Genomic DNA, 14,060 nt, shown 5'->3' with positions numbered 1-14,060 from the left:
CTATATGAACTTGTAATTGCTGTGGATTGCTGCTATGTTTCAGGCCCCTCCAAAATTCAAGGCTTTTTTCCACTGCTGTGGATTCCGGCTATTCAAGGCTTTTTTCAGCTTTATATGATCTAGTCACTGCTGTGGATTCCGGCTATTCTGTGTGCGGACAGCCAAAAATGAAAGCTGTTTCTCTGCTATATATGAAGTTGTATCTTTTGTGTATCCCTGTTTTCCTCTGTCCTGCGAAAGCTGGACTGATGTCCCTGTAGTGTATAGCTCTGAGAAGAGCTGTTGGTTTTCTTCATTAGTTCTTGCCTGCCTATCTGAAGCTAACAGCTATCTAGCCCTCAGCAGATATGTTTCTCACCCTATGTCTGATGGCAAAAATGGCGAATAGGGCGACGGCCGTTCTTATGAATGGGAGGTCACATGTTTTCGGCAGCCAATGGGTTTTTTTCAATTTTTTTCACTGCCTCCGTTGTCGTAGTTCCCGTCCCACCTCCCCTGCACAGTTATTAGTGCAAAAAAATTGCCAAGAAAGGTGGGAGGGGACACAAATTTTTACTGTGTATGCGCCTTGTATTCGATTGTGAACGAATACATCGAATGCCATGATATTCGATTGAATACCTATTCGATCGAACAGCATTCCCTCATCTCTAGTGCTGACCGGTGTATCCAATCCTCCAGTGTGTGGTACTTTGTGCAGACGCATATATCTAATCATCTGGCATGTGGAACTGTTTGCAGACACGTGTATCTAATCTTTTGGTGTTTGTTACTTTGTGAAAACGCGAGCATCTAATCCTCTGGTGTGTAGAACTGTGTGCAGACGCGTGCATCTAATCCTCTGCCGTGTGATACTGTGTGCTGACCTGTGTATCTAATGCTCCTTCATGTGGTACTTTGTGCAGACACACGTATCTAATCCTTCGCCTTGTGGAAATGTGTGCAGACGCGCGTATATAATCTTTCGGCTTGTGGAACTGTGTGCAGACACACGTATCTAATCCTCCAGTATGTGGTACTGTGTGCAGACGCGTGTATCTAACCCTCCCCGTGTGGTATTGTGTGCAGTAGCGTGTATCCAATCCTTCGGCGTGTGGTATTGTGTAAAGATGTACGTATCTAATCCTCCGGCGTGTGGAAGTGTGTACACACGTGCATATCTAATCCTTTGAAATGTGTAACTGTGTATAGACGCACGTATCTAATCCTCTGGTGTGTGGTACTGTGTGCTGACATACGTATCTAATCACCTATCATGTGATACTGTGTGCAAACACGTGTATCTAACCCTCCCTGTGTTGTATTGTGTGCAGTAGTGCGTATCTAATTCTCCACCATGTGGTATTGTTTGCAGAGGCATGTATTTAATCCTCCATTGTGTGGTATTGTGTAAAGACGTGTGTATCTAATCCTCCGGCCTTAAGGAACTGTGCGCAGATGGGTGTATCTAATCCTGTGGCATGTGAAACTGTGTACAGACATGCGTATTTAATCCTGCAGCAAGTAGTATTGTGTAAACACGTGTATCTAATCCTGTGGCATGTGTAACTGTGTATAGATGAAGGTATGTAATCCTCTGGCGTGTAAAACTGTGTGAAGACGCGTGCATCTAATCCTCTGGCATGTGGAATTGTGTGTAGATGCGCGTATCTAATCCTGTGTCGTGTGTAACTGTGTGCATTGGCGTGTATCCAATCCTCTGGCGTGTGGTATTGTGTGCAGTTGCACATAGCTAATCCTGTGCCGTGTGGAACTGGGTGCAGTGGTGCGTATCTAATCCTCTGGTGTGTGGTACTGTGTGAAGACGTGCGTATCTAATCCTCCAGCGTGTGGTACTGTGTGCAGACATACATATCTAATCCTCCGGCCGGTGTGTGATACTGTGTGAATACACATGTATCTAATCCTCCGGCGTGTGGTATTGTGTGCAGTGGCGCATATCCAATCCTCCAGTGTGTGGTATTGTGTGTAGTGGCGCATATCTAATCCTCTGGCATGTGATATTGTGTGAAGACGTGCGTATCTAATCCTCCAGCTTGTGGTACTGTGTGTAGATGCGCGTATCGAATCCTCCAGCCGGTGTCTGGTACTGTGTGAAGATGCGCTTATGTAATACTCTGGTGTGTGATACTATGTGCTGACTTGTGTATCTAATCCTCTGGCGTATGGTTCTTTGCGCAGACGTGTGTATCTAATCCTCTGGCATGTGGAACTGTTTGCAGACGAGCGTATCTAATCTTTTGGTGTGTGTTACTTTGTGCAAATGCGCGCATCTAATCCTCTGGTGTGTAGAACTGTGTGCAGACGCGTGCATCTAATCTTCTGCCGTGTGATACTGTGTGCTGACCTGTGTATCTAATGCTTCAGCGTGTGGTACTTTGTGCAGACGCACGTATCTAATCCTTCGCCTTGTGGAAATGTGTGCAGACGCGCGTATCTAATCTTTTGGCTTGTGGAACTGTGTGCAGACGCGTGTATCTAATCTTCTGACATGTGATACTGTGTGCTGACCTGTGTATCTAATCCTCTGATGCGTGTATCTCAGCTTGGATATCAGTGTTGGATTGTACATGTGGAGTGACCGTTTCTATGGCAGTTGGAATATGAGTGAAGGACTTGCAGGTTTGTTTTGGCTAATGGGGGGTCAGGGTTTTGGGAAAGCTGTATCTCCGGAATGGTACGTCCGAGTGAGTTGGGTTCTCGTCTTAAACCTTCCCAGACACCTGAAGTATCTGTGTGCCAAATTTGGTGAAGATCGGTCCAGTTGTTTGGTCGCGCATAAAGAACAGACAGACAGAAATTCATTTTTATAAGACAGAGAGATATACTGTATATTAAAAACCTAAAAGTTCAAATAGCCCCCCCTTTCCCTAGAGTACATATAAAACTAAAAAATTACATTGAAACATACACATTAGATATTACTGTGTCCAAAAATGTTTGGCCTGCAAACTTATAAAAATATGTACAGTGAATACCGTAGCGGAAAAAAAGTGCCAAACCGCCATTTTTTAGCTCTTTTGCCTCTGCCAAAAATTTGAATATAAAGTGTTCGAAGGCAATAGACTTTTCCCAAAATGGTATAACTAAAAGAAACAGGGCTCATTTACATCTGCGCCCGGTCTCCGTTTATACAGGTTTCCGTTTCCTGCCCGAAACTGGGCAGGAAACGGAAACCTGCAGGCATTTTTCAAACCCATTCATTTGAATGGGTTTGAAAAGTGTCCGGCTGTGAGAGCCGGTGAGCGTTTTATGCTCTCTGCGGCAAAACTGTTTTTTTTTTTTAACTGGACACAAATTCGGATATGCAGAACTTTGTGTCCGGTTTTAAAAAAACTGTTTTGCCGCAGAGTGCATAAAACGTTCACCGGTGCTCATGGCCGGACCCGGTCTGACAGGTTTCCGTCTTCTGCCGGCAGAAGACGGAAACCTGAGTACGGAGACCAAATGCTGGTGTGAACCCAGCGACACCTGGCCTCACAAAAAAAGACAACCTATGCAGTGGCGTAACTAGGAACGGCGTAACTAGGAACTTTTGACATAGTGGCTCCTGCACATACTATTATGCCCCATAGTGGCCCCTGCACACAGTATTATGCCCCATAGTGTCCCCTACACACAGCATTATGCCCCATAGTGGCCCCTACACACAGTATTAAGTCCCATAGTGGCCCCTGCACACACTATTATGCCCCATAGTGGCCCCAACACACACTATTATGCCCCACTGTGGACACCCATGAACAAGTATTATACTCTGGGAACTTACCTATCTTACCTGTTACTTACCTATCTCTGGCCCCCCTGCAGTACTCAGTGGTGTTGGCTATTTTCAATTACATTCGGGACGTCATATGACCCGGGACACAGGCCCAGGTCATGTGACGTCAGGGAGTGTCATAGCAGTAGGCCCGAACCTGCCTGGAGAGGTAAGTAACATGGTTTGTTATGTTACTTTACCTCCCCTGGACCTCCGATCATTATAATCAGGGGTCTGAAAAGACCCCTGAGTATAATAATGATGTTTGTGGGGCCTGATGCGTCACTTACTGATCCCGGCCGCTGCCAGGATCGGTAAGAAAATAGGGCCCGTTACCAACTGGAGTAACAGCTGTCGCCGGGCCCCTAATGTCCCGAGCCCTGTGGCAGCCGCTACCCCTGTTACCCCGGTAGTTATGCCACTGACCCTATGCCTCCCTCTACATGGAAATATAAAAAAGTTATGGGTGTCAGGATATTGCGACTTTTAGAAAAAAAAATTTATGCAAAGTTTTAGATTTTTGTTAAGGGGTTAAAACGTAAATAGAATTGTATAAATTTGATATCCCACCGAAGCGTACTGAAACATAGAATACAGAAAACGTCATTTTGGCTGCAGAGTGAACGCTATAAAAATATAGCCCGTAAGGATGAATTTTTCTCTAATTCTACCCCATTCTGAATTTTTTATCAGCTTCCAGTACCTTGTACAGAATAATAAATGGTACCATTATGAAGTACAATTTGTCCAGCAAACATTAAACCTTGATTTATTTATTATGCTTACCACTCATTCACATCTGTGTTGGTATTCCATCCGGGGGAGTCCGCATGGGGACCCCTGAACGGAATACCAAACGCAATTACAAGCACTGTGAAGTAAAAGCACACGGACCCCATAGACTATAATGGGGTCCATGTGCTGGCTGCGCGCTGCCTGCACGACTCATGCGGACAGGAAAGTAGATTGTGAACTACTTTCCTGTCCGCATGTTCTGTGCGGAGATCTGGCGGCAAGCACACAGACCCCATTATAGTCTATGGGGATCCGTGTGCTTTTACTGCACAGCGCCTGCAATTGCGTTTGGTATTCAGTTCGGGGGGTCTCCATTCGGACTCCCCGAACGGCATACAAACGCAGGTGTGAAACAACCCTTACTTGTATAGCGCCAGCATATTTTGCAGCGCTTTACAGAAATCATCAGTCACTGTCCCATATAGGGTTCATAATGTACATTCCCTATCAGTGTGTCTAATGAACGAAATAAAAAAGTTATCAGGTTGTGATGAACCGGCCCTCAATCATGATTCTCAGCTATATCTATAACTATCTATGTATTGTATCAGTGTGATGAATCAGATCACAATCATGATTCTCAGCTATATATATGATTATCCATGTATGGAATTATGAGGAATGGCCAAAACTATTTATCTGTGGCTAGTTGCCAAGATCAAAAGCCATTGTCTCACCCTAGGCATGTCATTAACATATCTGTGCTAACTTCCTTGATTCTTAGCAGGGGGCCATCCTGGCTCTGAAAGTTCTAACACATGTGACCAGACTCTGCGGAGTCGGGTTGAGGTGGTAGAAAAACTTCAAAGAGTTATAGTTTTATGATGATATTGCGCCAGGGAAAGATGCTACCATTATGACAATTAGATCTTCTGGTGCGTAGTAGTGAAACGCACGTTTTTAACCCAAAAACTTTAAGCCTACGGGCCTGGGAAGAGCCCAGGCCCAGTTCTCGTTATTCAAAGGGTATTGAGTTATCATGTTTGGTGTCAATGTGTTGGGGAACTCGCAGTGAGCAAAGACATGCCACTTATTTGACTGTATGATCATGTGATAAGGAATTATGACCATTTATAGTTATTTGATTGCCAAGTTAGAGGGTGGTCCGAAAGCCCTGATGATGTCATTTCAGGGTGGAGCCCAGGGTCAATATAAGAGTGACCTGGGGCGGAGCTTCTGGCTTCTTGTCTTGTTCTTCTCATCTGGACACATGTGAGCAAGTTGGCTCTGTGTGTGGCCCCCTCCCCCCTTGCTGGGGGGAAGGGCGGGGCAGCATCGGCCATGTGCTGAGAGACAAAGGAAGCCATGCTGCTGATGGACTTTGAAGGAGAGCCATGTACTACTTTAATGCTCATGGACTTATGGAATTATGAGGACTATGATGTAACGCCTATCTGATCATGGATTTATGGACTATGGACTTTTTAAATCGGTATGGAAAAACTCTCTTTATTGCTATATGCTATGTGGGGGGGTGCTGCGGTGCCCCCACCAGAGACTTTGATGGACTGTATCTCCTGCCTTGTGGGTACCATGCGTTGGCTGCGGAATCGCCGGGTGCCTAAGGACTGTTTCTGTTTCTAATCTTTTAATCTCTGTAACCTGTTTTATCTCACTGCACTGTAACATACTTTCTCTGTAACCGTATAAGCTTGTGACCGCCAGGGTATATCTTTATATGTATTCCTGGCTGACCTAGTATCGACCATCTTGGGTTAATAAAATGTTAAAACTTTAGAAGGCTCTTCTCGTATTATCCTATAAGGCCTGGTCCTCTCTCTGGGTTTGTGGGAGTGGACGGTATAGTTAAAAAGACGAACGCGGGTTCCGCCTGCGGCGAAAGGCCGGTGGGCCAGCGGCTGCGGCCGTGTGGCTGAGGTGCGGGCCGTGTCCTCGCGCCTTGTGGGGCCGGAGGCCGGGGCGGAAAGGGGCGATACGTCACATTGGTGGCAGCGTAGTGGGATATAGGATAAACAGTGTTGTGGGTTCGTTATAACTCAAGCATTGGGGTTTGTTGCGACAAGCCTATGAGTTGAGCCCGGTACTAGGAAAAGCTGTATATACGGTGAAAGTGTGATTCAGTGCTGTTTCCCTCTTTCCTACTTTCTCTTTGTCTATCCTATCTCTTAGTCTGCAAGACTTTCCAGCAGATGGCTGGTGAGCAGACAGAAGCAGCTGTGCAAAATATTGAGGAAAGTTCTACAGAGGACCATGTGCCCAGGTCTCTGAAAGGAATGGACTTGTATTTGCAACTGGGCCTGTAACAATTGTGCCCTAGTGACACTACTGCTCGCCTGCAGTTGATCCTCAAGCTGCAGAGCGTCAAGCTGAGAGGGCATGATATCTAACTGCAGGGTTAAAAGGCAATGCCCTGGAAGTATTCGTTGGCCTACCATCTGAGGCTGATGTGGACTGTAATATCATTAAGGCAACCCTCCTCAAAGAAGTCCAACCTCACTCCGGAGTTGTATTGCAGAAAGTTCAACAGCATCCGGCTGGATGTCACAGACAGCTATGCCATTGTTGAGGACAACTTACGGACTACCTTCTATCCATGGATTGGAGTTACTGTTACCAAGTTTGTAGATCTTGTAATTCAAGACCAGTTCCTCCATGTTTTCCCTTTGGATGTTCCCCAGTTTGTGTGTGCCCAGGAGCCAAACAACAGTCCAAGCTGTACAGTTTGCAGATTGCCATGCAGCCACCTGGAGGCCAGAGCCCGGGGGAGGAGCCAAACTGCAAAGACCCCAAGCTGGAAGGAGAGGCAAAGCTGGATCTCACCATCATCTATTTTCTGCAAGGCTGGTGAGATGTTGCCATGTGAGGGGGAGGGGTAAAAGTCAAGCGGGGACTAAAAGACTCAGGGGCCAGTTGTCCACTGGCTGGGTCAGAAGTCATAGACTCTGAGGACATTATCTCTGGAAAGACTTTGCCTGTGACAGGGTGGCTGGATGCCATCCAGGATTACCTGTGACTCGGGTTCATATGGATTTGGGGTTCCTCTGGACCGGGGTGCAGGAAAAGGACTGTGGGAGGTGGGGCTGCGGTCTCACCTGCTTGCTGATAAACTGTTGGGGACCGACTTAGGGCCCCTGGAGTCCCTGATGGGATGGAAGTAACCCCAACTTATTGTGATGCAATGTATGTTAATGTTGCGGATGCTAATGTAATGATGTAGTTTGTTGCACAGAGCGGGTAGGTTAGCTATGCGCCACCCCTTCTGATGTGTGCACAACTGAGTACCGTGAATTGTCATGCAACGTATGTTAATGTTGATTATGCTATTGCAAAGCTGTAGTTTGTTGCACAGAGCGGGTAGGTTAGCTATGCGCCACCCCTTCTGATGTCACCAGCAGAGTGCAGTGGAAATGCTAATGAGGCGGTGCTTACACCTGTGACAGAGGTGAGGGCTGTTGTGTCTGCGGACCCGTCCACCCATGCGGGGGCTGAGCCCTCCCCTCTCTGGTGTTGTCTCAAGCCAACTTCACTGTAGCCTGCTGTGACGCAGCAAATGCTACTGGAATGTCATCAATGCCAATGTCATCCTTGATGTTTTGATTGCATTACCTGTCAACGTATTGTGGGGGGATGGTTTGGGGAATGTTGATCTCTGTCATTTGCCCAAGGTGACACCATCACCCACAAGGGTACATTATGTAATGGGCATAGGCCCAGGGGACAGTTCGTCTGGGAAGGAGGGCAGGTGGTGACTAAGCCTGTGCCAGAACCAGAGGTGTCCCCGTATAAGGAAGTAAAGGGGGAGGTAACTAGCCCCCTAGACCTCTCTCAGTCAAGTGAGCATGTGGGGGAGACCCTTAGAGACTGCCGGTATGGGGTCTATGAGCCCCCGCCTCCAGGGTTGATCGGCCGGTTGCGAACCCTCAGGGCTGGAACCCAGTGCGGGGGAGGTAGACAGGTGGGCCCAGCTCAGGACATGAGTGTGGGAAGGGTCTCCGCTCCACTCAGACTGGATAGAGGGTGGTATCCGTGAACCGGGAGCGGTTCAGATACCAAGACTAGTATGGGGAGAGACTCAGAGATTACCCGAATGGAATATCTGCCTCCAGGTCCGAGGGTTATGAAGTATGGATCTGCAGGAAGTCAGCACTCTGGAGAGGGCCCAGAACAGGCCAGAGGTAACCAGTGGTGCAGGGGTCAGCGCTCCCAACTAGCGGCTAGTGTGGGAGGGGCCCTGGGGGACTGCCGGGTTGGAGTCTCCACAATGGTGCCTTGGAAAGTGGCCTGGGGTCTAGAGTGTGGAGCTGCGAGATGCCAGGACTCTGGAAGGCCCAAGGCAGGCTGGAGTAGCCAGGGGTGCAGAGTCCCGAACGGGAGCCTCAGAAGAGTCTCTACTCAGGCTAGTGGGGAGGAAGGTACCATGGAGCGGTTCCGGTACCAGAACCTGCCCAGATAGTGTGAGAACATGGAGGTGCGTGTGGAAGGTGATCTTCGGACCCTCTTCCTCACGGCACGCTCTAAAAGGGGGAGGTGTGATGAACCGGCCCTCAATCATGATTCTCAGCTATATCTATAACTATCTATGTATTGTATCAGTGTGATGAATCAGATCACAATCATGATTCTCAGCTATATATATGATTATCCATGTATGGAATTATGAGGAATGGCCAAAACTATTTATCTGTGGCCAGTTGCCAAGATCAAAAGCCATTGTCTCACCCTAGGCATGTCATTAAAATATCTGTGCTAACTTCCTTGATTCTTAGCAGGGGGCCATCCTGGCTCTGAAAGTTCTAACACATGTGACCAGACTCTGCGGAGTCGGGTTGAGGTGGTAGAAAAACTTCAAAGAGTTATAGTTTTATGATGATATTGCGCCAGGGAAAGATGCTACCATTATGACAATTAGATCTTCTGGTGCGTAGTAGTGAAACGCACGTTTTTAACCCAAAAACTTTAAGCCTACGGGCCTGGGAAGAGCCCAGGCCCAGTTCTCGTTATTCAAAGGGTATTGAGTTATCATGTTTGGTGTCAATGTGTTGGGGAACTCGCAGTGAGCAAAGACATGCCACTTATTTGACTGTATGATCATGTGATAAGGAATTATGACCATTTATAGTTATTTGATTGCCAAGCTAGAGGGTGGTCCGAAAGCCCTGATGATGTCATTTCAGGGTGGAGCCCAGGGTCAATATAAGAGTGACCTGGGGCAGAGCTTCTGGCTTCTTGTCTTGTTCTTCTCATCTGGATACATGTGAGCAAGTTGGCTCTGTGTGTGGCCCCCTCCCCCCTTGCTGGGGGGAAGGGCGGGGCAGCAGCGGCCATGTGCTGAGAGACAAAGGAAGCCATGCTGCTGATGGACTTTGAAGGAGAGCCATGTACTACTTTAATGCTAATGGACTTATGGAATTATGAGGACTATGATGTAACGCCTATCTGATCATGGATTTATGGACTATGGACTTTTTAAATCGGTATGGAAAAACTCTCTTTATTGCTATATGCTATGTGGGGGGGTGCTGCGGTGCCCCCACCAGAGACTTTGATGGACTGTATCTCCTGCCTTGTGGGTACCATGCGTTGGCTGCGGAATCGCCGGGTGCCTAAGGACTGTTTCTGTTTCTAATCTTTTAATCTCTGTAACCTGTTTTATCTCACTGCACTGTAACATACCTTCTCTGTAACCGTATAAGCTTGTGACCGCCAGGGTATATCTTTATATGTATTTCTGGCTGACCTAGTATCGACCATCTTGGGTTAATAAAACGTTAAAACTTTAGAAGGCTCTTCTCGTATTATCCTATAAGGCCCGGTCCTCTCTCTGGGTTTGTGGGAGCGGACGGTATAGTTAAAAAGACAATCGCGGGTTCCGCCTGCGGCGAAGGCCGGGTGGGCCAGCGGCTGCGGTCGGGTGGCTGAGGTGCGGGCCGTGTCCTCGCGCCTTGTGGGGCGGAACGGGGCGATTCGTCACACAGGTATAGAAGGTGAGGAGTCAAAAACGAAAATCGAAAAATGTCACCGTCAGGAAGGGGTTAAAACAGGAACTGTAACACATGGGACCCAGAAAAAAATCTGAAAGGTACTGCTCTTTAACACAGTGATCAGGTCCTTGCTGAGACTAAACTTTAGCCAAGTGACTTTGAAGCAGCTACATACCATCACAGTTCAGGACCTGACCAATATAGGGCAAAGATGGTCCCTACGATTGGTAGCTCATGTGGCGTCATAGGTAAACAAGAGATCCTATATAGAGGATGGGTTTCGGCCAACTGTGAACTAGCTCATTACTACTTCTGTTCGGAACTTGACCACTAGGGGGCAAAAAGGGCCTTAACCAGTGATGGGAAATTGCTCACATAGAAACGGCTATTTTCAGTCACATAAAGGACCACGTCTGTATGGAGGCGGATATTTAGTCACAATTGAGAAAGAAAGAAACTGTCGCTGCAAGGACTGTCAAGGCCACAACCCTAAGTGGTTCAGAAAGTGAGAAGATGGATAATTGTTGCGTCTGTTGAATCCAATCCAGCTATTGTGACTGAGCGGCAGCTGTTTCCATATCACAACGTAGCGATACAAGACATGCTGGTGGCGGTCTTTATGCTTATGTGCTAGCGCTGTCTCTATGTAATGGTCATCATAAGGAGCATCGACAGCGGTGCCATAGACACTGCTCTGCAGACAGCACAGCTTCTTCTAGACAGGTATGGGTGCAGCTGGGCTGTGCTCCGTACTCCAGCCTGCAGGGGGCACTCCTTTCCTCTCTTCACATGACAACCAAAGGTTGCATTTGTGAGGGAGTCATATCTGGATGCAGCGAGTAGAAGGAACGGAAGCCTCATACTTGTTGATTTCTACCAGAAACCTGCAAAAACATGAAAATCTGGGAGTCAGCGAGAGCGTAGAGAGGCCTGAAGGAGTGGAAGGCAGCGAGCCGCAGCCTGACAGGGAGGACGCCTGGATCTTGAGTCTATAGTCTGAGTCAGTGCATGAGGTACATTAGCTTCTTTAAGCCTGTAGACTTTAAAGGTGCAGTGTGTATTTATTATGAAGGGACATGTCATAGGCAGAGCGACACAACCTTTTGCATTGTAGTGCAGGGTAATTGCATTTTGTTTACAGTGTAGGAGGCCTTACCTCGTCTATGTGTGTGGACTGATGCACGAATACAAATTGACTGTACAGACGACAAGACTCACCCCACACTCACCAGTCAGGACACCCAAAGATGGCCACCACCATCGATTCTTTATAGAAGGTAGTTACCCTGTAACTCAGACAGGTGACCACAGTACTGGATATAGACACTACTTCCTCTATTGCAGGGCTGAACATGGACTTTATTATCCCCCTAAACATGGACACTACTTCCCCCTTATAGGACTAGATATGGCCACTAGTTTCACTCACAGCACTGGACATAGACACTGCTCCCCTATCTATCAGATGACAGTGTATGGACACAACTCTCCCTTCACCATACTGGACATGGACACTGCTCCCCAACATTGGACTGGACATAGAAACTAGTTCCCCATCACAAGATTGCACATGAACTCTACTCACCGTTCACAAGACTGGACAGAGACACTGTTCACTTCTTACGGGAGTGTACATGGACACTACACTGGTAACACAGGACTTGATATGGACACTATTCTCCTCTCATATGACAGCATGGACACTACTGTCTTTTCACAGGTTTGGACAGGGACACTGCTCTCCCCATACATAACAGTACATGGACACTGTTATTCTATCGCAGGAATGGGCATGAACAAAACTCTCCCCTCACAGAGCGGGACATCAACACTACTCCTTTGTCACAGGTGTGGACATTCATTTCCCTTCACAGAACTTGTCTTACCACTATGAAGTATATACTGTACTGTATGTATAGTGAAGTCAGGTAACATAGTAATGATGCTTGTAGTACTACGCACTCTAGTATGTAGACATTGTGTACAGAGTTTGCGCAGTAGTAGAACTACACATCACAGTATGTAGTTAAGAGGGTGTAGAGATGGTCTGTAAACGGTTTTCATTTTTATTATGTTTTAAGTTTATACTAGTACACAAAAGAGGCATTTACATTCGCAAGTTAAGTAGATGAGTTTTTATTGTTACTCCCTCTCTATATAGAACAGACCTTTCAATGTTCCTTTCGTCCCCATGCAGTGCAAGGCTCTGTGTTACATCATAACTGTACAAAGCAGTTACCTGTTATTTATTCATTGCAATCCCCAAACTACCCCTCCCAATGCAGGACAGGCAGTGAGCTGTTTCAGCACCTCTTGGTGTGGACAGCGCCTGGCTGCTCCTGAGCTGATTACTGTGACTAGGTGATTAGGGGTAAAGCTGCTCCACTTATCTTCTAGGTCACCACAGAGGGAGATGTCCGTGCAGTCGCCTGACCTTGTGCTGCTGTCAGGATGGAGGTGAAGGGACACAGGTGACCGCACAGGCTGTACATCATCACCAGTATGCCGGGCTGGATGAACAAGCCTGGCTCGCGCTCTACTGCCTCTCTGCCGCCAGAGCCTATGGACATTGTGCGCAGCAAGGCTTGCTCCAGGAGGGTGAAGTTGAATGTAGGAGGTTTGGCCCATGAGGTGCTGTGGCGGACCCTGGATCGACTACCACGCACACGGCTTGGGAAGCTACGAGACTGCAACAGTCATGAAGCTTTGATGGAGATCTGTGACGACTATAGCCTAGAGGAGAATGAGTACTTTTTTGACCGCCACCCGGGAGCCTTCACATCCATCCTAAATTTCTACCGTACTGGCAAGCTTCACATGATGGAGGAGATGTGTGCATTGTCCTTTAGTCAGGAGCTTGATTACTGGGGCATTGATGAAATCTACCTGGAGTCATGTTGCCAGGCACGCTACCACCAGAAGAAAGAGCAGATGAATGAGGAGCTCAAGCGCGAGGCTGAGACCCTACGGGAACGTGAGGGTGAAGAGTTTGACAACACCTGCTGCGCAGACAAGCGGAAGAAGCTCTGGGACCTGTTGGAGAAGCCCAACTCATCAGTAGCAGCCAAGGTAGGTGTAGCACACAATGTGCGAACAAGGACATGAGTAGAAGGTGCCAGGGACTCACCAACAGGTACTGCAGAAGGTGTATGATTGACACGGCAGTTTGTGATCTCTGGGGCACTGTAAACACTGTATATGATCTCTTGGGCAGGGTTTTATTTCTGAGCAGTTTGTGAGTTAAAGGGTAGTGTATTATCTGTGGGGCCCCTTTTAATACACCTATGGGTCAATGTATGAATGGTGGGTTAGTGTATGATTATCTTTTGTAATGTTTGACCTCAGAGGCAGAGTATAATTCACAATGCAATGTATTATCTCTGTGACAGTGTAGGATCTCAGGGCAAATGAATGGTCACCTAGACAGGATATGATCTCAGAGGTAGTGGATGATCTCTCTCAGTGGATGGTGCAGGATATGAATTTTTTGGCCTTTGAGGATCTTGTGGCACTGTAGTATATCTTGGAACATATATGCATATATCAATCCCTGGGCAAGCATA

The 14,060-nt window shown here is 47.3% G+C and overlaps 1 protein-coding gene across 1 annotated transcript in view; it reads left to right on the top strand.

The window, feature by feature from the left end:
- The first annotated feature begins 12,999 nt into the window (after nt 1-12,999).
- The window catches only part of KCNB1 (potassium voltage-gated channel subfamily B member 1), a 235,367-nt gene continuing 234,306 nt past the window's right edge, over nt 13,000-14,060 (top strand). The window contains exon 1 of the mRNA XM_075276779.1: nt 13,000-13,566. Coding sequence (XP_075132880.1) covers nt 13,000-13,566 — 567 coding nt within the window. The remainder of the gene's footprint in view (nt 13,567-14,060) is intronic.

This window comes from Leptodactylus fuscus, chromosome 6 (genome assembly GCF_031893055.1).
Source record: "Leptodactylus fuscus isolate aLepFus1 chromosome 6, aLepFus1.hap2, whole genome shotgun sequence".
Lineage (NCBI taxonomy): Eukaryota > Metazoa > Chordata > Amphibia > Anura > Leptodactylidae > Leptodactylus > Leptodactylus fuscus.
This window is presented reverse-complemented; position numbering and strand designations above follow the sequence as displayed.